At 37.5% G+C, this 24,535-nt stretch overlaps 1 protein-coding gene across 1 annotated transcript; it reads left to right on the top strand.

Moving 5' to 3' along the window:
• Positions 1-9,437: 9,437 nt before the first annotated feature.
• On the top strand, positions 9,438-24,168 carry hs3st3l (heparan sulfate (glucosamine) 3-O-sulfotransferase 3-like). The gene is made up of 2 exons (XM_079851244.1): positions 9,438-10,051; positions 22,775-24,168. Exons 1-2 carry the CDS (start codon positions 9,699-9,701, stop codon positions 23,391-23,393), a joined length of 972 nt encoding a protein of 323 aa, XP_079707370.1. The 5' UTR covers positions 9,438-9,698; the 3' UTR covers positions 23,394-24,168.
• The last annotated feature ends 367 nt before the right edge of the window (positions 24,169-24,535 follow it).

The following is a 24,535-nucleotide window of genomic DNA, read 5'->3' as shown; positions in this document are numbered from 1 at the left end:
CTGGGGTTTCTGCAGTCCTAAAGGTGTGTGTAGACAGCGCTGGGGTTTCTGCAGTCCTAAAGGTGTGTGTAGACAGCGCTGGGGTTTCTGCAGTCCTAAAGGTGTGTGTAGACAGCGCTGGGGTTTCTGCAGTCCTAAAGGTGTGTGTAGACAGCGCTGAGGTTTCTGCAGTCCTAAAGGTGTGTGTAGACAGCGCTGGGGTTTCTGCAATCCTAAAGGTGTGTGTAGACAGCGCTGGGGTTTCTGTAATCCTAAAGGTGTGTGTAGACAGCGCTGGGGTTTCTGCAATCCTAAAGGTGTGTGTAGACAGCGCTGGGGTTTCTGCAGTCCTAAAGGTGTGTGTAGACAGCGCTGGGGTTTCTGCAGTCCTAAAGGTGTGTGTAGACAGCGCTGGGGTTTCTGCAGTCCTAAAGGTGTGTGTAGACAGCGCTGGGGTTTCTGCAGTCCTAAAGGTGTGTGTAGACAGCGCTGGGGTTTCTGCAGTCCTAAAGGTGTGTGTAGACAGCGCTGGGGTTTCTGCAGTCCTAAAGGTGTGTGTAGACAGCGCTGAGGTTTCTGCAGTCCTAAAGGTGTGTGTAGACAGCGCTGGGGTTTCTGCAGTCCTAAAGGTGTGTGTAGACAGCGCTGGGGTTTCTGCAGTCCTAAAGGTGTGTGTAGACAGCGCTGGGGTTTCTGCAATCCTAAAGGTGTGTGTAGACAGCGCTGGGGTTTCTGCAGTCCTAAAGGCTTCTAAGCAGCAATTATGTGAATGAATACGGCCTTCAATCTTGGTAGCATTTATGTATTTGTTGTCATTTTGCTTTTATTGGTCAATTTTCTTTTCAACAGACAGCGTGAGCCTAAAAAATGTATGTTACTTTTCATCCGGCAAAATGTTTATGGATTATTATTATTGTCAATGAATAAAACAAGCTTGGAGCACCACATTTCCCTGAAGCTGCTCTGAGTGTATGAAGCGACACACAAATAACTGCGACTCGACATTGCACAGAATAAAACGACACCCAGGATATATTTTCTAACTTGTCTTTTGTGTTCCTCGAACTCTTGCTTGCTTGGAACGACATGTTTTACTTTGAAAACGAAGACAGAATTTAAATTTTTAAGCGAATTATGCCTTTTATTCTCTTTTCTTGCGGCAGCGAGGACAACAGAGCGAGGCGAGGGTGTTTTCAGTAATGTATGACATGAGAGCTTGACATCTGAAATATTAATATCAGAGCACAAGCTCATCATTAAACACACACAGGCTGTCGGCTTGTTTTTAGCTGCTTCTTCTCTATATTGCATGTTTCCCAGTTAGAGATGCCAATGCACTGGTTAATTCATGCAACACTTGTGTCTTTACTGCAGTGATTTTCCCTCAAATGACTCGGAGAAAGTTTTGAAATGGCTTGTTTATTGTGAGCAACAATGTTTCATTTATGCATGACTCACAAATATGCATCACTTTAAATTTAAGTAACCATCTGTGACAACTACCAACCACCTAGTAACACCATAGCAACCATCCAGAATACCTTAGTAACCGCCTAGCAACACCATAGGAACCACCTAGAACAGCCTAGCAACGCCCTAGCAACCACCCAGAATACCTTGGAAACCGCCCAGAACACCATAGCAACCCACTAGAAACACCCTAGCAACCGAGTGGCGAGTTTTGCACCACTCACATTTTCTTCAGGAAATGTACATTCCAGTTTATGTTACAACTGTGTAATCCAAACAGATGAAAGTTTTATATGGAATACAAATACAAAAAGTCTTAAGCCTAAATATTTTTTTTGAGTGCAGCCATTATATCTTTATCACATTACACTAATCTCAGCTTTAATCATCATGATGACATCATCAAAACGTCTTTTCATCATGCACGTCACACACAACATTAATGCATGATGAATTATTGCAGACGGAGCGGTTTGAGTGTAGACAGGCGCTGTTATAATGATATTTCAGTCTCATGGCAGGCCGTATACTTCACCAGACTGAAAGGTTGAGTCTGAAACTTTATCTTACGTGAACAACAGCATCTCTCTCAGAAACTGAGTTTTGTTGGCGTACACATACGCAAGCAAAGCCATTATTTGTTATTTGAAGATTTGGAGAATGCAGGTCCGACTCTTAATAAAGCTCTGAGACTCATTATACTTTCATGAAAGCAGAGTTTCTGCCCTGAAGGAAATAAATCAGTGTTTCTGCTCAGCGGCCCTGACCCGGGGTCAGTTTGAGAGATGGCCACTTCATCATCCAGCAATCTGTTCCTGGACTCGCACGGAAGAAGACGGACTGACGTGAGCGACCTTGTTCTCTGATCCTCGAAAACAAGTTCAATTGATAAAACTAACAGGGAAATCCAGCAGATTTACTGCATGACACGCACACACGCAGGATTGAGCCGTGGTTTCTTTCTGTATCAGGGCATTACTTTTTTATTTAATTTCATATGCATTTCATTTATTTGTTAAGTAATATAACACATTCATTTATTTTTTAATTTGTATTATATTATATTTTATATATTTAATCTTACACACACACACACACACACACACACACACACATATATATATATATATATATATATATATATATATATATATATATATATATACATACATACACACACACACACACACACACACACACACATATATATGAACATTTTCAACAAATTAAATTATTTATAAATATATAATCAAATATATATGATCACTTTTTATTAATACTGCTGCATACAAAAATGTGTTTTTATCATTCAACTTATTGTTTAGATATGATTGTAATATATTTTTTAACACACGTGTGTGTGAGAAATTAAATATAGATTGTACAATATTGTATATATATATATATATATATTAATATCTATTAATATTAAATACTTAAAATAATATATATAAACATAATAATATAAAAATATAATCAAATATATAAATATTATCAATTGTATTAATACTGTAGCATACAAAAATGAGTTTTCATACAATCTTACTATTGTTTAAATATAACGATTTTTAATTTTTAACAGTTTTTATTTTTTAGCTATTTGATTTTACACAAATGTGTGTGAGAGAAATTAAATATAGAATATCATAATATATAATATGAACATTTCTTCAAATGTATTATAAATAAATATTAAATATTTAAAATAATTATATATTTATGTGTGTATATATATATATATATATATATATATATATATATATATATATATATAAAACCGAAATATATAATTACTTTTATTAATACTGCTGCATAAAATGTTTTGTTTTTATCATGCAAATTAAACTTATTATTGTTTAGATATGATGAATATGAGGACAAAATAGTGGAAAACCATCTGAACAAACGTGACTATTATAGTGTACTGTATTGCATTACTGTTATATTGTGTCATACATTAACATTATGCATTATTGTATTAGTATAGATTTGAAAAAGGCAACAAAATGTGGAGAATGACGAACTCAGGCTCTGTTAAAAAGAGTTTGACCTTTTGACCCCGGTCACATCTGCACTCGGAAGATGAGAGGAATAAATCACAGCATAAACCAGACGAATCAGCACAGAATGGCCGTGTAATGCGTTTACCCTGACGCTCATGATGCAGGAGGATCATTAAGTATAATGCAATAAATATCAGAACTGTACACTCTCTGTGTTTATCTGGTATCGCATTACCGTTTGCAGGAAATAAAATCACAGTCTGTCGGCCTCTGATCTCTGGAATGAATGAAATAATGCTCAACAACGGTTGTGTGGATGCAGTGGCGGTTCTAGGATTGTTCTGTAACAGGGGCCACATGTTACATTCAGGGGCCATTAATGTTACATTCAGGGGCCAAATACAGGGTACATTCAAGCACACAAAATCATTTATTCAGTACGGTGCAAATACATTTTGGCACTCATTCCTTTTTCAAACGCTCTAATAAAACATTATGAGCCAGTAAAGTTCTTAATGATTTTTTTCACTGTGCATAAAGGACACAATGCACTTCTTTATGAATTCCACCTTTTAAGTTTCATAATCATGCCGTCGCTTATAAACAGTAAATTATTGTTAATTGTTTGGGGGTGGAATTGCATCTGTGATGGTTGTGAAGAATTCTCCGGTTGCTCTTCTCGTCGACGATTGATGGGTGGGAATCATAGGCACCTCACGATTCGATTCGATTCCGAGGGTAACGGTTATCGATTATTAACGGGGTTTTTTTTACTACTTGGTACTTTTAAAGCAAAGTATTTATGAAGACCCATAACAAACTTACTTCCAATACTTCCTATATTCATTTTATTAATAAAACAAATGGAAGTGATTTGGCAAGTCAACTGTAAGGTTACATTTGCCAGCATTTGTTCCAACATTGCAAAGAACCAACAGGAAAATAAATGTGTGCCTGTACTAGCAGCGTTCTTGAAGTAAATTAATACAAACTTCAGCGTATTCTGAATCTCTAGCATTTAATAATAGACTTCTAACCAACATCCTCTTGTTATTTCCAATGAGCAATACAATCCTTCAGACAAAAAACACATTTTGCTGTAGCAAATTCACAAACAGTTTTCGTTCAAAAATATAGAATGATGTACCGGCCGCTCTCATACAAACATAACGCTTGTGGACTTACGCATATTCTGAGTAATTAGTAACATAGGGGAGAGCGGGGCACAAAGTAACGCTTTTTGACTTTCTCAGTTTGTGTAAATCTACTTGTGGTTCAGAGTATTTATTTTTTCCCACATTAATTTCCCACATGTCTAGTACAATTATGTGGTTTTGTTTATACAGTATAGTATATACTTTTTTCTTGATATACCCCGAAAGAATGGAAGAGAAATGTGACAACATGCCCCATAGTAACATGACATATGACAGCTTAAAATGTTATCTGATCTAATAAAAAAAATATACAAGACAAACTAAAATATTTTCTAAATAAAATACAATTAAAAAACTTTTTCATATAAAATACTGGCATTTTTTAATAATTAAATATAAACTCTTTTTTGAGTTTTGACTAAACACATGAAAACACAGCTATACAACATAGTTCAAAACATATTAATAATTAGTAATTTCTGAACATTGACTCTCAGTCTTTATTCACCTTTTTCTCACGTTTTCTCAATAGAATTAAATAAAAGTATAGAATATAATAGCATATTTCTAATAGGGGCTCATTGTAACGCAGTGTGACAACATGCCCCGCCTGCACAACTGGGATTTAAACCCGGCGAGTGTCTTCTGCTGGTTAGCGAAACATTAAAGAACTATCTCAACTGTTAAATAACACATTGGAGATTAAAATAATATCAGATTTGTCTTATTTTAAATAAACACAAAATAGAGATGAAAAATTAACTTAAAGGAGAACTCCGGTCAATTTTAACATTGAGCTCATTTTTTTGTACATTTGGAGTGCTGTCAATACAGAGAACAACGACAAAAATCAGTGTTGCCTACACCGAGTTATTCTATTTTTAAAATTTGCACCCTGTTGACTTCAATGGGGCAAGTACTAAACCTGCTTTTAGCCTCTTAACATCCTTGATGTGTCATTACAAGTGCACAGGTCATGTGAGTGATTCCTTCTGAGTGAACGCGGGTCAATCTGACTGCAGTAGATGTGAAAGAAATGTATAAAAATGATGTTATTTAAGCCAGCGCAAATACCTTTGTTTACATCCTGTTTTTCGGTTGAAGTCCAAAGTAGTCGATTGCCGAGTTCACGCGCGTGATCATAGGTATTAAACCTATGCGTGTGAACTCTGCAATCGACTACTTTGGACTTCAACCGAAAAACAGGATGTAAACAAAGGTATTTGCGCTGGCTTAAATAACATCATTTTTATACATTTCTTTCACATCTACTGCAGTCAGATTGACCCGCGTTCACTCAGAAGGAATCACTCACATGACCTGTGCACTTGTAATGACACATCAAGGATGTTAAGAGGCTAAAAGCAGGTTTAGTACTTGCCCCATTGAAGTCAACAGGGTGCAAATTTTAAAAATAGAATAACTCGGTGTAGGCAACACTGATTTTTGTCGTTGTTCTCTGTACTGACAGCACTCCAAATGTACAAAAAAATGAGCTCAATGTTAAAATTGACCGGAGTTCTCCTTTAAGTAAGAAATTTACTTTTGCTATGGTTTAATAAATGTCTATGGATATCTTCCAAAAAAATAAATTTTGGCACAATTTTTTCTCTATATAGTGTTGATATGGCAACTAGTAAATGCACCAAGTTTCGTCATGCTAGCATGTGTGGAAGTATTTAAAACAAGTGTGTGACAACTAGCCCCGTACGTTGTGCCTCGCGCTCCCCTACAAAGCCGCTCTTATTCACAACTAAATAATAAAGAGTTATGACTTGAAATGTTTGCTGTATACTACAATCAAAAACAGCTTATACAAAAAAAGTGAATGAACATCTGCAGAGAGCACAGTCAAAGTGTAGCTTTTTGTGACTGGCATTGCACATATTGCAGTATAACGTACGTATAACAGGTTTACAGCATTGATGTGAAAACTAAACAATACAGAAAGCAGCTCTCATACAAAAAATAACTAAATAGGTAACAATGAAATTGCCAATTTTCCATACGTTAGCTTTTAACAAAGAGGGTGCCGTTCCGCCTTTTGCGTTCCGTCAATATTACGTTATTAGGAAAAAAAAATTATTATTTTTTTTAGAAAATCGATTTTTGACATTTGTGAATCGATTCAGAATCGCGATGCATCAAAGAATCAATTTTTCCCCACCCCTAGGAACGGGGGCCAATCAGATTTCAGCAGGTGCCAGGGCCCCTGTGGCCCCGCCTCTAGCACCGCCCCTGAGAGGATGAGAGCGTAAACTGTGTCCTCATGTACAGTAATGTGATCGCTCAGCTTTACCGCTGATCTGATAACTCCACAAACCACTTATGAGCTCAAGAACACCTGCTCTACATCTGACAGAGAAGCTGGAGCTCACGCGAGCAGATCCGAGGAGCAGAGACGTGATGCTTCACTGCCAGTTGATCATCCAGAAGTGAACATTTAGGCCTAATCTCATGTTGTTCCAGTCCTGAGGATTCCTCTCATCATCTGAGAAAACACTGTAACAGTGGAAGTGTGTGTGTCTTCTGAAGCCCTAGCTTAACTTTACACACGTCTCAAGGCTCTGAATCTGAAACAACACTGAAAAAAATTATTCATTGAATTTAATCCATTTTTTTATCGTAAGTGGTTGCATTCAATTGATTTGATCTACATTTAAACAAATGCATTAAGTTGAACTAAAATTGATCAAATTACTTTATCCACTTACGATAAAAAAATTGATTAAATTCAATGAATCATTTTTTTTCAGTGAAACTAAAGTTTAAGAGGAACATTAACAAACACCTTATTCAGCATCTACTATAACAATTAAATATACAAAGACCTGAATGAGATTTGATGACTGCACCAGATTTTTGAGTTCAATTAGTTTTATTTTTTTTACTTTTTTTAAACAAGGGAACAATTAAATGGTTAGTTCGCCCAAAAGCTGTTCATCCTCAAATTACCCAAAGCTCAAGCCAGGCGTAGATGACTCTCTTTCAGCCGAACACAATCAGAGTTATGTTAAATATCCTGGCTCTCCAAAGCTTTATAATGGGAGTGAATGGTACCTGAGATTTTAAAAAGCCCAAAAAAGTTTGGCTGAAAAAAGAAAGTCTTAAGCCTTTAACTATTATTATTATTATTATTATTATTATTATAAGGAGAGCAAATTTTAATGCACATCACAGTGGCCAAATGATGAAAAAACAATGCATGAATTTATCTTCACCCCTTGCCAACAGCTCCAGCTCATCTCATGTCTCCATAGAGCAGCATTAAAGGGTTAGATCACCCAAAAATGAAAATAATCCCATAATTTACTCATTACTCAAAGCTCATGCACTGTTATGATGGACAGATGCACTTTTATGATGGACAGATGCACTGTTATGATGGACAGATGCACTTTTATGATGGACAGATGCACTTTTATGAAGGAAAGATGCACTTTATGATGGACAGATGCACTTTAATGATGGATAGATGCACTTTTATGATGGATAGATGCACTTTATGATGGACAGATGCACTTTAATGATGGATAGATGCACTTTTATGATGGATAGATGCACTTTATGATGGAGAGATGCACTTTATGATGGACAGATGCACTTTAATGATGGATAGATGCACTTTAATGATGGATAGATGCACTTTTATGATGGATAGATGCACTTTTATGATGGATAGATGCACTTTTATGATGGACAGATGCACTTTTTTGATGGAGAGATGCACTTTATGATGGAGAGATGCACTTTATGATGGACAGATGCACTGTTATGATGGATAGATGCACTTTTATGATGGACAGATGCACTTTTATGATGGATAGATGCACTTTTATGATGGACAGATGCACTTTTATGATGGACAGATGCACTTTATGATGGATAGATGCACTATTATGATGGATAGATGCACTTTTATGATGGATATATGCACTATTATGATGGATAGATGCACTATTATGATGGACAGATGCACTTTTATGATGGACAGATGCACTTTTATGATGGACAGATGCACTTTATGATGGATAGATGCACTATTATGATGGATAGATGCACTATTATGATGGATAGATGCACTTTTATGATGGATAGATGCACTTTTATGATGGATATATGCACTATTATGATGGATAGATGCACTTTTATGATGGATAGATGCACTTTTATGATGGATATATGCACTATTATGATGGACAGATGCACTTTAATGATGGATAGATGCACTTTATGATGGACAGATGCACTGTTATGATGGACAGATGCACTTTTATGATGGATAGATGCACTTTTATGATGGACAGATGCACTTTTATGATGGACAGATGCACTTTATGATGGATATATGCACTATTATGATGGATAGATGCACTTTTATGATGGATATATGCACTATTATGATGGACAGATGCACTTTATGATGGATATATGCACTATTATGATGGATAGATGCACTATTATGATGGATAGATGCACTTTAATGATGGACAGATGCACTTTATGATGGATAGATGCACTATTATGATGGATAGATGCACTTTTATGATGGATAGATGCACTATTATGATGGATAGATGCACTTTTATGCCAATGCGCTCCCATTATAAAGCTTGGAAGAGCCATGACATTTTTTAATATAACTCTGATTGTGTTCGTCTGAAGAAGAATGCCATATACACCTAGGATGAGGGCGAGTAAATCATGGGCTAATTTTAATTTTTGGGTGAACTGTCCCTTTAACCCCGCCTCCATCCGTCACCCTCCAATCAAACTCAGCTGAAGCTCCGCGCGCACTTTCATGAATGAACGCGAGCGGCTTCAGGACAGTCGCGTCAACGCGCTCCTGCACGGATAGTACAATCTCTTATCTTCTCCTAGCCATGGACATACTACGAGTGTCTCTGTGACTCAATGCAACTCTTCACTGCACATTTACTCACGGAATGAGAACCGGCACGCGCGATGATAATAATGATGATGATTATGTCTTCGCTACGGGACGCGCGCGTTGCTGTCATTCGTCAAATTCACGCCGTCAAAGTCACGCGAATAAAGTCCTGAGGAGAATGGCCGTGCGCAGAGAGGGATGGCAACTTTCACCAACGCGCCGCTGGACCTGCGGAGACTCTTGCAGAAACTAGCCGTCATGTTCTCCCTCAGCGTCGCGTGCGTCTCGGTCCTGTACCTTCTGCTGGGATGTTGTTGCTTGGACTCGACGGAGAGTTCCCCGATGGGATGGGATGATAATAAGACCGTGTTAAGTGTGGGAGAAGAGCTCAGCTCGACCCGGAGACTCCCGCACGCGCTCATTATTGGCGTAAAGAAGGGAGGCACGCGCGCGCTCCTGGAGTTCCTGAGGCTCCATCCGGACGTGCGCGCGCTTGGATCGGAACCGCACTTCTTTGACCGGCACTACGCGCGCGGACTCACCTGGTACAGGTAATGGTGACCTTTGACCTTGATACTATACAGTCAAACCAAAAATTATTATTCAGACTCCAGATATAATCTTTGATTTTTTTTCACTAGTGTGTGCAGGACACTATAGTTCATTTATGTGGGCGAGGATAGCAAAATAAAGTAAACTGTGACATATTATGCCTAAAAATTCTATAAAACTGATTCGGACACTTTGAGCTGATCATGTTTTGCTGAAGTGTGTTTTGTCTTTAATTGCTAATGCTCTTTTTACACACAGACTGAACACAATGAAGCATTGCTTGGTGATTGGTTGAGCTAAACTGGTATTATCTAATTGTGTAGTTAAATTTAACAGCTGACAGATATTCAACATAATTCATGTGTGAGACAGTCTAACAGAAGGACGGACAAAACCAGTCAAATATCAACTGAGTTCTGCTCATATTTTATTACCATTTTCTAAACTATACCGAATAAACTGATAATGTGAGAAATGTTGAAGGAGTCTGAATAAACTCTGGTTTGACTGTGATCATGCAATGAGTAAAGCTGTAATAATATAAAGCATGTAATTCGGATTTCTGTATATTTAGAGCAGGTCATTTTTCTGTGGAAAAAACAGCAATGTTGTGTTGCATTGTGGGATACCTTTTTTTTTGCTTTTATTTAGTTTTGATTAGCTAGAACACAATTGGTTGCACTGTAATGCATGGAGAAAATACAGGAAAAATAAGCAAAGTTTGGCGCCTCTTAAAGGGACAGTGAACCCAAAAGTGAACATTATGTCATCATTTACAGTTCACTCTTAAAAATAAAGTTTTCAAAATAGTTTTCGCAGAGATTCCACCGAAGAACAATTTTGGTTTCCCAGAGAAACTTTCAGTAAACCAATTTTTTCTTCTTTAATAATATAAAGAACCGTTTTCCACTTTAAAGAACCTTTTAAGCAATGGAAAGATGCCATGGATGTTAAAGGTTCTGTAAGTGAACCATTGATGGCAATAAAGTTCCTGGCAATAAACAATACCACACGTAGTCCAAAAAAATTAAACTGCATAATTAATTCATGCATTGCATGCTGGGAGCTTATCCCTCGGTTCGTGTGTCAATCAATGACAATTAAAAAAAAAAAAAAAAAAAATTAAATGATTGTACTATGATTTAGTTAAATAATATTTCTTATTTAATATTTGGTACTTTTAGGGGATTTTGTGGTACTAAATTATATTTATGCAGTATTTATAATCCATTTATTCACTTTTTGAGCAAATTAACCAATTTAAACGGTCATAAATATCGAATGCTTTGGATCACAGACTGAAGTTTGATCTCTTTTAAAGAAGACGCTTGGCAGATTATTGCTGAAGTGGAAAATGTTTTTAAAAAACTGACCTTGAAAATGTTTTTACATTTATTGTTATGAAAAATGCATTTCAATTTTTAAATGCTATATATATTTTCCAAAACATTTTTTTACTTTAAAACTGCAAGAATATCAAAACCATAAATCTAAACAAGTTGTGTTCCAAATTTGAGCTTGATATCTCAGTAAAAGATCTTTCAGTGAGATGTTGTTCGGCTGCAGTACCAAACGCTTCCACTAGAGGAAACTCGTCTTTATTCATTTCCAATGCGCTCGTTTCTGACCGTGAGGAGCTCCAGTGTGACTATTGTTATCAGGACCATTTAACCTTTATGAATCATATCCATGATTTTTTTTGTGTTCCCATAGCAATTGCCAAAACCTTATCCAAGTTTCGTACTATTACAATGAAAAAAAAAAAAAAAAAAACGTAAAATGTTTCGCTCAAAAATGACAAGGGCTCCAGAGGGTTCAGTTTCTTGGGCACTGGAAATCATAATATTGCAAGTGCAACAGTAAAACTTACAATGCAAGTACAGCAACTGTTGTAATACAGTCAAATTTATTTACAGTGCACTTTTACTTTCCTAATCAATGATGCGACTTCCATGCAGGATTTCTTTTCAGATAAATATCTTGTGTTGCAGAACATTCCTTTGTATGAATATAGACACTGTAAAGCGTCACCCGAGTTTGCATGAACAGATTCTGTCCTAAAGTGTGAGTTTCATCACTGCGTGGCCTTGATGCAACACACTCCCACAAGTCTGTTTCTGATGAACATAAGTGTATTATTTGATGAGGCGTGGTATCAATATAACACAATGTTCATAAAGGTTGGAGCGAGAGAAATAATGCCATCTGGCTATTGCAATCCTCTGAAGTGGGGCTGGTGTTAATCATCTCCGCAGCCGTCGCCAGATGTTGCGTTATACCGAGAACACTTGATAGTTTCAGTTTGAGCTGCTTTTGAAAAATATGTCTGAATTTTCTCCGAGGGATTGATGAATTTGGCAGATTGGGACTTTAGTCTGCAGAGGCCTTGTTCTCGCATGTCAATTATTCATTCATTTGTTTGTCGAGATAATAGAGTGACAGTTTGATCAACAAGAGATTTATCCTCAATAAAGTCTCACCGCTCAATTTTATGGTTTGTCACGCTTCTCAGAGAGTTGACAAAACTCAATTACTTCGCTTTAAACCGCTGATTGATTGTTTTGTCGATTCACAGTCGGCTCTCTTAGCGTCCACATTAATTAGCCTGAAAATGCTTTTGTGATGAACGCTTCTACGGAGATCATGTGTGAGCGTATTGTGTTGATATTCCTTTGTGTTTGAGTATTGGCACACGAATCCCCCGAGCGGACAGACTGTCGTCCCACCGAGACCAGATGGACTCGCAGCATGACGGGCCACTTGACATTATTGCGAGACCCTTCAATTGATCTTTAACCCGAGTCACATTTTCCACCACGCATAATGATCTGCAGGACTTCATATGGCCGAGGAGCGACAGATAAGCAGCCAAACACAGATCCTGGAGTCTGACGTGTGCAGGTCTAAGGGAATGGACCGGTCATTAATCTTGTTATCAAGCGGAGATTAAATCTGTTGTGTGCGTGGGGGGTGGGATGCATGTTTCACATGCATCTCAGTTCAGATCTTACAGAAAACCACACTGTAAAAAAAATGTGGTTAAATTTACGGTAAAAAAAAACACCATTTGTGGTTGCCTGAAATTTACTGTAAAAAATACGGTAGCAAAATTTTTGGTTTTACAGACTTAACTTACATTTACTGTAAAAAAATGTATTTCATTATCTGATATAATGTTAATTTACCGACCTATTGAAGTACTTATATCTGTTTTGTACCATTGTAATACACTGACAACCACCAATCACAGTGGAGATGAGAGTCACATGATCAATCAAAGCTCATCACAAGCAGCTTTTCCACAAGAGAGTTAATATTAATATACAGAAGCTGCACAGTGTCATTCACACACACACCATCATGATAACACACATGACATTTTAAAAATGCAATAAACATTAATTTAACAACATTAAATGTAACATAAAAACCTAATTTACATAACGGATTAGAAAAAATGAAGAAAAACTATGAAGAAACAGTAATTTCAACAAAAATACATCAAATGTGAAGTGTCACGCAGGGAATTGTGGGAATATCAATTTACGTTTATTAGTTTTTCACTGTAAATTATACAATGACTTGTTATTTTTCACTTCCAAAAACTGTAAATTTAAATGGTATTTTACTGTAAAATTACATTTAATGTAAAGTTAGATCTATTACAGTTATTCACCGTATATAGTACGGCAACTTTCTGTTAACCAATTATCATTTTTTCACTGTAACATTTTAACAGTCTTTTACTGTTAAAATCATGATTTTTTTTATAGTGTAGATTAAATCTGTAGTTTGTGGGTTCTAGATCTCATTTCAGATCTTACAGAAAACCACACTGTAAAACAATTCTGTTAAATTTATGGTAAAAAAACCCCGGCATTTGTGGTTGCCAGAAATTTACTGTAAAAAATACGGTAGCAAAATTTTAGGTTTTACAGACTTAACTTAAATTTACTGTAAAAAAACGTATTTCATTATCTGATATAATGTTAATTTACTGACCTATTAAAGTAGTTATATCTGTTTTGTACCATTGTAATACACTGACAACCACCAATCTGTTAACCAATTATAATTTTTTCACTGTAGCATTTTTACAGTCTTTTACTGTTAAGATCATGATCATTATCAAATCTGTAGTCGTGGGTTCTAGATCTCATTCCAGATCTGACAGAACACAAAAGCACAGATCTGCTGTGGAGCAAGGCTGAGGTGAGACATGAAGCTCATCAGTGTTCCTGCGATTGATTGGCGCCGACGCTCGACCTTCACTTCATGCTGGCATCAAACCGGTGCGCTGGAGATTCGGTTACAGTTAGCACAGGGTTTAATTCTGCTGAGGCTCCGAGTTCATGTTTCAAATGCCAATACTGTCACTCTGCTTTAAAGAAATCTATTTGGTGTGAGTCTCCCTCAATAGTGCACGAGATAGATCTGTCTGTCGATGAGGGGAATATCAGGGAATATGCTTTGGAACACACATTTACAGTTTTTGAGGTCTAAAAAAACATCAATATACTGATTCAGAAATCAGAACTAGTTTTTACAAGTTAACACTTAACGCATAAATGCGCGTGACAAACGTAAATCAAGCAAGCTAGTGCGCATAGGCGAAATAACACATTAGCGGACCGGAGAGAATAATATGGAATTTTTTGCAAGAAAACTTCTTACACAACATAAATTCAAGCACTTTCAAGGGCCTGGATCTGTGTGTGTGTGTGTGTGTGTGTTTACTCTCAACAACTTTCCAGGGACTTGATTTTTTATATTTTTTTCAGATTTACTAACTTCCGAGGATTTCAAGGACCCGTGGGAACCCTGATTATACAGCGCATCCGGACAGTATTCACAGCACTTCACTTTTCCCACATTTTGTTATGTTACAGCCTTATTCCAAAATGGATTAAATTCATTATTTTCCTCAAAATTCTACAAACAATACCCCATAATGACAACGTGAAATAAGTTTGTTTGAAATCTTTGCAAATTTATTACAAATAAATAAATAAATCACATGTATTCACAGCCTTCGCCATGACACTCAAAACTGAATCCGGTTTTCCTTGTTTCCACTCTGGATTGGAGTTCTCCTGGTAAACTCAGCTGATTGGACATGATAAGGAAAGGCACATCTGTCTATATCAGGGAATGAGTTTAATCCATTGTGGAATAAGTCTGTAACATAACAAAATGTGGGAAAAGTGAAGCGCTGAATACTGTCCGGATGCGCTGTATTTGCTGTGAGTCTCCCTCAGGAGTGCACGGGATAGATCCGGGGAATATCAGAGATCTCTGCGTGCTTTGAAACACACATTTGCAGTTTTTGAGGTCTAAAAAAACATCAATATATTGATTCAGAAGTAGTGGAGGGACAGGCGAGCCGAACCTAAAATGGCGAGGTCGATTTCCTGGAGACATCCGGGAAAATAAGCAGTGTGTGTTTTCCCTCCTGGATGGGAACTTTGGGAATGATGCCGCGTCACTCGCTGTAATTTGGTTCGCTGATGTCATCACATTATGAGACCTCATTTGCAATTCAATGGAGATGTCATTAAAATGGGCATTTAAATTCAAAGCCAGACCTGGATTTTGGCGAGAGCGTTTGCTTTTTTAACATGCATGTGTTTAAACGCCCAAAACATAATTGCATTGGTGAGCATTCCTGTCTTTGTAGAGCAGAACTGAGACATGCCTTTATAGCGATCCATGGGCTCGTCCCGAGAGGAGCCATTCATTATTAATGCTCTGTCAATATGAGTCCTGCATCTACTTCACAAGGGCACAGACTCATCACAATAGGATGATGATATTCATATAAGAGACTTTAAATGAATTCATATTGTAAACATGCTTTTCAAACATACACAATGAACATGATTCATGCTAGAAGAGCCAGATCTGACTGTCAGTTATTATATAGGTGACACTTTACATTAAGGTTCATTAACATGAACTAATAATGAGCAATACTTCTACAGCATTTATTAATCTTAGTTAATATTAATTTTGAAATTTACTAATACGTTATTAAAATCAAAGGTTGTATTAGTGAACATTAGTTAATGCACTGTGAACTAACATGAACAAACAATTATTATTAACTAACATTAACAAAGATTAATAAATACTGTACATTTATGATGTATTTGCATGTATTACATGCATTTATTGCTCATTGTTAGTTCATACATTACCTAATGAACATTATTGTAAAGTGTTGCCATTATATAATATTGCGTGGAAATGACGGCCGATGACAGAAGTATTGAAGCCTGGTGAGAAACTTGTGTGTATGTGTGTGTACGCTGGCTGTTGTGTGTGTGTTGGCATCAGTATCCAGTGCTTTGAGATCAGCATAAGGCTCTGGTCCACTGCTGGTTCATTAGGGCCCTCGGGGAGTGTGTGTCGGGATCTGCCGTCTGCGGCCCCTGATGATGGATGTTTCTGGGAAGTGGACAGAGTCACAACTGACTGGCTCTTTAATGGCCTCTGTATGCAAAGAGACGGATGGTTGGGCCCAAACACACACACACACACACACTTCTGTTTTGCATTACAGGATTTATAACAAAAATATAATATTGCTTTCATTAAATTGTACTTTTAATTTATTGACCAAATTTTAGCTATTAAATATGTTTATTTATTTATTTTATTTGAGCAAATTATTGCAGTGTCAACAGTGAAAAATGTGTTCTTACACAAAAATCGACGGTTCATAAAATTCCATGCATTTCAATATTTCTGTAAATTTTTCAGTCTTAGTCAAAAACCAACTTCAGGCATGTAAAAAATGTGTGTGTATATGAAGAGTTCAGATGCAAAAGCCTCAAAGTGCCATCTGAAATCTTCTTCTAAAATGAGCATTTTTATCAAGCTCGTATATTTAGGTTCAGTAATTTCACTTTAATGACAATTAATAGGTAATTTTCATTGCCATTAAAGTGAAATAACTGCACATAAACATACAAGCTTGATAAAAATGATCATTCTAGAAGAAAATTTCAGATGGCACTTAGAGTCTTTTGCAACTCTTCATATATAAATATATGAGTCTTCAGTGTCACATGATCCTTCAGAAATCATTTTAATATGATTATTTGATGAATTTATGATTTTTATCAATCAAGCAGTCTTGCTGGTTCTTATTTTTGTGGTATACATATATATATACACAGTATATACTGTATATAGACACACACTAGAATGTCCTCGAGCGTCCAGGTGTGTGTGAGGTGTTTATTTGTAAGTCAGCGTTTATAAAAATGAAAATCGAAGGCTTTATCATCTCATTAAAGGCTTCATTGGAATGAGAAAACTCTCATCACATCCAGTGCTGTATCTGGACTGAAGACGCGTAATTGCCTCACATCTGTGTGTGTGTGTGTGGAGCGAGCCGCTGATGAGCCCATCTACACACTCCACCTGCCGCCCACACCAGCTGAGACACACACACATTACCACCCCCATCACGATCAATACACACGGCAGCGCTGGGTTTATTCAGCGAGTCTCCGGCCAAACGCTGCTCAATTAGAGGAGACCTGCGGTGCGCTTCAAAGCTCACACACAATCCAGATCACTCACACTGATCTTTATATCCTCTGAACATTTACTAACAAAGACTGGCCTGTCCTGAATCCGCCTTTACGAGTTTTACGCTAATTCTCATAAGAAAACATGTATTGGCAGTTCAATGTAAACTGAAAAACAAGCCGATCTGAATTAAACTGCTTTGGATCGGCGTCTTTGTTCTTTTCTCTCAGTTAAGTTCAAGCAGATTTAAAACTTAGATTTAAACAGCACTGTCTGTAGGGCAATGACATAAACACCAGTGTCCACAATAAAGAAACGTACAAATCTAGGAAAACATTTTCAGAAATAGAACCTTTTCTAATCATTTTGGTTTTTATGGTCTTAAAAAAATAAATGTTTCAAATGAATGTTGGTGTTGCTCCTTACATTTTTATTTTCAGAAATGTAAAGACAAGATATATATATATTTATATTATTAAATGTATATTAATTTATGCATTTATAGACAATGCATTTATAAACATATTTTTTAAAAATATAATAACTGATCAATTCATAAATATCACTGTGTTTGACCAAATGTTGACGTTTTACAACCTGAACTAACCTTGCCTTGCCATAAAATGTCAAATTTTCAGAAATTTTAAGACTTGACACATAATTTCCTGTGGACTAAATGTTTATAATAATGAAATGGTGTCAAAACTTTAAAAGGTTTCTTTCAAAGCATTTTATTCTTTTAATGATAATTTTTTTGTCATTAGGATGTTGTGTCACCCTGACATGTTTATATGAATTGCATTTGTACTCTTTCTCCCAAATAAGTCAATAGAATAAAAATTAATGAGCCATATTCAGTGTTATTGAACACATTGCTCTGTATCCCGGAGAAGTTGAACAGAAATCCCTGCATTATCCGGAGGCCTAAACCTCAGCGGCTCATGCGAGTACGAACCGCTCACATCACTTGAAGCGATTAATAATTAACGGCGGCACTAATAGACTCGCTGGCCCCATGATAGGCCGAGGTAACGCGGGAAGTCTTTAGGCTAAGTGCTCTCTCAGATGAAGTCACCGACTGTGGGATTGGCATCGGCTGTATCGATACGAGTCGGTCTCCTGCAAACACACTAGAGGCATCATGTGGCTTGTCCTCAGTGTGACTTCATCTGAACCGCATGACGGACAGCTCTCTGTTATCATGTGCTTTCGTCGCCCATTACTACTGTCACGGGTGGTTGCAGAAACTGAGAGAGTAGCAAACAAGAGCAGTCTTTAATCATTCATCCAAACAATGAACACAGGGAGAAAGCTTTGCAGAACAACGTCATTCGAACTAGACGACACCGAACAATGAACAGAGGAAACTGAGGGCTTAAACACACAGAACATGATAATAAACATAACGAGAAACAGGTGTGCAACTCAATCAACAATCATGGAAACTAACAATGACCCGGAACACGGGCGAAACAGGGAAACAGACACGTAACAACTACGAGCATCATTCATTTAAATGCTGTCCTTGATCAGCAAGTCTGATTCACTCTTATAAGAAAAGGTTCTATATAGAAGCTTTTAAGGGTTCCATCATTTTATGGATTTAGTTTTAAAGTCCCCCTAATCTTTGATCACCAATATTACATATTTAAATGTGTTTTTTCCTTAAAATATCTTGAATGTAACTCGACACCCTTGCCTCATTTAGTATGCGTGGTTCTATGAATATGCAAATGAGCCCCGCCTCCACTCACTCACTCAGCTCAGAGATCCACTGGTTGACGATCACACGTTGATCTGATTGGTTACAAGGTAGTTTGTGACGTCAGAAACACCAGCGATTTCAAAGCGTGTTTTTGAGAATGTCTTTGGTTCACTGCAGTTTTAAGGAGGAAATACTCAGCAATGCTGTCGACTTATGAATTTACACATGCTTTGTCTTAAAGCAGATTAAAAACACCACATAGACACATAAACAACATTAAAAGCTGGATTTTCACCACACTGGGACTTATTATTAATATTGTTATGGCTCTAACAGTCATGTTTGTAGTTTAGTCTCATGTTTTTTTCATTAATGAGAAAGTTTCAAAACTGGTTTTGATTTCTGAAAAGTTGCGGTATGTTTTTATTCATCGAGCATTTTTATTATAAAAGAGCAGAGGAATTTGATTCATTCAACATCACTGATATGATTTGTTTTAGCTGAACTGTTGAATTTTCTCATATAATGCTGTCAAATGCAGGAGATCAATAATATTGTTGAATATTAAATGCATTAATTTTGCATTTGTATCGTTAGAATCTATTTCACTGGATGTGTTTGGACCAAGTTATTATAGTTTTTCATTTTTAAATTATTTTTTCATTTTAATATCATTTTCAAATTTCCTATAAATTTCAGTTTAGCTTTAGTTAGTTTCATTAATGGTTTTGTTAATTTTAGTTTAGTTTTTATTTTGTGAACACATTTCTATTTAGTTTTTATATATTTAGTTTTAGTAATTATAGTTTAGCAGAGTTAACAGAACACTTCCAGATAAAGACATTTAATTTCAGCAAAGTTTAATGTTTGCTCTTTACAGTTAACTCTTGTGCAAACCTCTTAATAATAAAAATTAAATAATTGTTTGAGGATGAACAAAGAACCAAACAAATGCAACTAAAAAGTAAAAATCATATAATAATATTAAAAATGAACTCTTGTTAAACGTGGTGTATAAGAAAAAGAAATGTGTATGATTATTCTTTAAGGTTTTTTCTATGATTAATCATCCTTTCAAACATTATTCTTGTAAGTCTAGACATGATGGAAATACTTATTTGGCCATTTCTGCTTGTTAGGGCTAGTTCACACAGAAAGGGTTTTGCTTTAGGCAGTGGAATGGGGATTCCGAAGGTCTCGATACGCGTCTTTTAAAAGTTTAACTTATTTGTCATATCACGTGACGCTGCAGAAGACGCGAGACTCGAGCGCAACGGTCATACATTGAAAAATAACACCGTGTCCTAACTACACGCGACGCGACGCGCGATAAAAGGTTCTTTTCCATGTTAATCAGAGTGTTTGTCCTAACCAGCCGCGACGGCGACACGCGACGACTCTATTTTAGAAACGGTTTCTATTTTTCGGCGACGTCGCGCTGGAACAACAAACACAAAGTGTCTCAATGATAATCTCAGGGACTGTTTATGTGCTTTATTTAATGTTAAAAGCGTGTAATGTGACTTTGAATATCATTTAGTGCTCCAGCTTTGTAGCTGTAAAAGCAACAATGGATAATTCACCTCAGATCTTGAAATTAAACAAATGGAAACAAGAACGTTCAAACTGTGAACAAACAAGTGTATTCTTTGACAAAGATTGTTTTAGTAACTCAGCCTATGTATTTTTAATAATGTCGCTACATAATCAAATTCGATTATAATCAAATTCGAATTTGATTATGTAGCGACTTATCCATGTTCTTGCCAGTGCCATCAAGATTACTCTCTGGTGCTGTGCACTCGCCGCGAGACTCTGCCCACACGCTGTTCTGATTGGCTGACTCCGCCCACACGCTGTTCTGATTGGCTGTGGGTTTTGATTGATTTTGACGCATCTTGCAGTCGCGTCGCGTCTAGTGTGGACAGACAAATTATTTGTCGCTGGAATCTTATCGCATCGCGTCTGGTTAGGACACGGTATAAAGTATAGCGCAGTGGAATGGAGAAAAGTGATTTTCCGGTACAGGATTAGAGCTTATTAATTAAATTTCTATTTTATTTCAGTTTACGAAAATGTTTTTTGACCAATAGTTTTAGTCTTAGTTTCAGTTTCCGGAAATAACCTTGGTCTGGACGTGTTGTCTCTTAAACACACATTAGATGTGGTGGTGTTGTAAAGGCAGGGGTGCAGGTGGAACATTAAACCCGTGGGCCGACGAGCCACTTAAAACAAACGAGTCCCATCTGCCAACGCAAAGAAACACACGCATGCATATTAGTTTCCCCGTGATTGATGCCGGCTGCACATCTGCAGGAGAATCAGCATTACTGATGCATTCTGGGAACCACTGCTCTTCTCATTTACAGCCAATCAGAGTCGTTCTGCTCGAGGACAGAACGCATGTCTCCTCGTTAGCTCAGGTGTGATCAATACTTCAGCACAGCAGATCTGTGTACACGGCGGGCAAAGAGAAGAGAGTCTACTTTACTTGATGACTGTCCTAACTCGTCGTCATTACAGTTCCTACATTTGTTTAATATAGGATGTATTCAGATGGAAAAAATGAAGCATATAGCAGTGAAACACTCGCTAATAACGCGTTGTCCGGGTAGACAGAGCAATTATGGCATAATTGAGGAACTTCCTCTTGGAAATTATCATATATTTTAATATATATAATAATATTATATATTTCTATTCATACATCTTACAGAAAACTGTTTCGACTTTTTGACTACAGTTTTGACTACTTTGACAGATGAATCCAATAAATCCAAAATTATGACAATATATGATATGATCACTGTTTAGATTAGAAATAGCATTTTCCATTGTATACAGTGCCACAAATATTATATTTTCTTTCTCATTCTATGATAAGAATCCATGTTTGATCATAAAAAAGCCATTTTATACATCTGTCGGATTTTAAAGTAGATTTGAGCAGCAGAAGTAGGTTTATTTGTCAAATTTATTGGTGAATTCTATGAAGAAAATGAAATGAAAATCATATATGATTTTATTATAATAAGACATTTTAATATCATTGGGAAACTATTGTAGTTTTTTTTTTAATGTTTTGAATTAGTTTTTATTTCTGTAATTTGTCATTTTCATTTTAACTCATAAAGACATCAAATGTTTCATTACTGGATGAATCAGCGTTTTTGAACGAATCTATTGAATGAATGATTCAAAGACATGCATTTTTAACAGTCACTTGTCGCCACCTACTGGTGTAATGATGTAATTGATACAATCTTTGTTTGAAAAAAACCTGTTCATCATACCGAAACATGACAACGGCTCTCTCTGGATCAGAACGCAGATCTGAATGTTCACTGCGATTGTACTTGTCAAAGCTTTAATAGACAGAGCCGAATCACAGTCATGTTTGAATCGAGATCGCGAACTTTTAACGATAAATCGTGCAGCTCTATAATCAGGTAACCCTGTTGCTCCTCTTGTGTTTCAGGAGCATGATGCCCAAAGCCCTCAACGGGCAAATCGTGATGGAGAAGACGCCCAGATACTTCGTCACCGCCGAGACGCCGGGCCGCATCCACGCCATGTCGCGCGACATCAAGCTAATCGTGGTGGTGCGAGACCCGATCACCCGCGCAATCTCCGACTACACCCAGATCATCTCAAAGACCCCAGACATTCCCAGCTTCGAGAGCCTGACGTTTAAGAACCGCTCGGCGGGTCAGATCGACTCGCTCTGGAGCCCGTTGTACATCGGCCTGTACGCCACACACCTGGAGCGATGGCTAGCATACTTCCCGCTCGCGCAGATACACTTCGTCCACGGAGAGAGACTGATCAGCGACCCGGCGGGCGAGTTGGGTCGCGTGCAAGACTTCCTCGGCCTGCAGAGGATCATCACGGACAAACACTTCTACTTCAACAAGACCAAGGGCTTCCCTTGCCTCAAAAAGCCAGAAGGCAGTAGCAAACCTCACTGTCTGGGCAAAACCAAAGGCAGAACGCATCCTAAAATCCACCCGGAGGTCATTCAGAAACTGAGGGAATTCTACCAGCCACACAACCTGAGGTTCTACCAAATGGCGGGGATGGACTTCGGATGGCAGTGAACTTTCGTGGTCAATGTTGAGCAAGATTAAACTGTAAGAAATGCATTGAAACCCGATATCTTAGGTTTGTCGACGGCTCCATCGCTGTTCAGATCAGTGCGTCTGCCAGGCCTGAGCACCTCGGGTCAGAACACTGGCCCAGTCTGAGAGAGCTGATAGCACTGACCTTACATCATTGGTTTAAGTGGCACTTTTCAGCTCTTGCCATTTTGATGTTTATCAGGGCTTTCGCACCGGAGGAAGCTTTTCATAGTTCCTTGAAGTATTGGCAGAAGTTCACGAATTTTGGCGCAGGAACTAGGAAATGATTTTAGTTCTAGGAACTCCTTTTGGAGGAACTAATTTACTCCTCCTTCAGAGTCAGTCTGTACCAGCACTGTAGGAACTATCCGTGATGTTAGTGTGCGATGATTGGGCGAACGCACGCGAACACCAGCACACGGCATTTTTAAAAAAGCACAGATTAAAGCCTATGTATTTACTCCAGAAACTAACTCTACGAACATGTAAAACAGTGATAGATAGACCTCTCAACCTTTACACTGAGGAGAAAACCCAACACAACTTTGAGGAGACCAAGAGAAACATGATTATGTATTTCTGCTCAGCAACACTGGACATCAAACACACGCCATACGCTAATACGTTATCATTACCATCTACTTTCTATGTACAACATTTCTATCTAATAACGTGTTAGACAGATCGTAAACTAATGAACATGGAGAATGCGAGCGCTGTGAGCTCAGGCTCTGGTGTTCAAAATAAAAGTCACAACAACAACAAGCGTGTCTTACGTCACTTCAGAGTTCCTACTGGCGTTGCGAACGCAACCAGGAAAACGTTCCAAAGGGAACCATTAGTTCTCTGGGAATCACCCTGGTGGCGACTGCCTAGAACTACCCGGTGCGAAAGCCCCTTTTTAATGTTGCCCAGTCAAACAGCAGCTTCAATCATGTTTGATCGATCGTTCATAACCAGACAGCAACATAGTGTCGGCCCAGATCCGGCACGCATTGAATCCACATGTTCCAAATGTGGCCCGGATCTGGGCCGTATCAAAGAGTTTAAACCGGAAAAAGTGCAGTGCTCGAAACCCGATATCTTAGGTTTGTCGACGGCTCCATCGCTGTTCAAATCAG

Source organism: Squalius cephalus (genome assembly GCF_949319135.1).
Source record: "Squalius cephalus genome assembly, chromosome: 19".
In the NCBI taxonomy this organism is placed as follows: Eukaryota; Metazoa; Chordata; class Actinopteri; order Cypriniformes; family Leuciscidae; genus Squalius; species Squalius cephalus.
The sequence above is the reverse complement of the archived record's forward strand: the minus strand, read 5'-3'. Positions and strand labels throughout refer to the sequence as shown.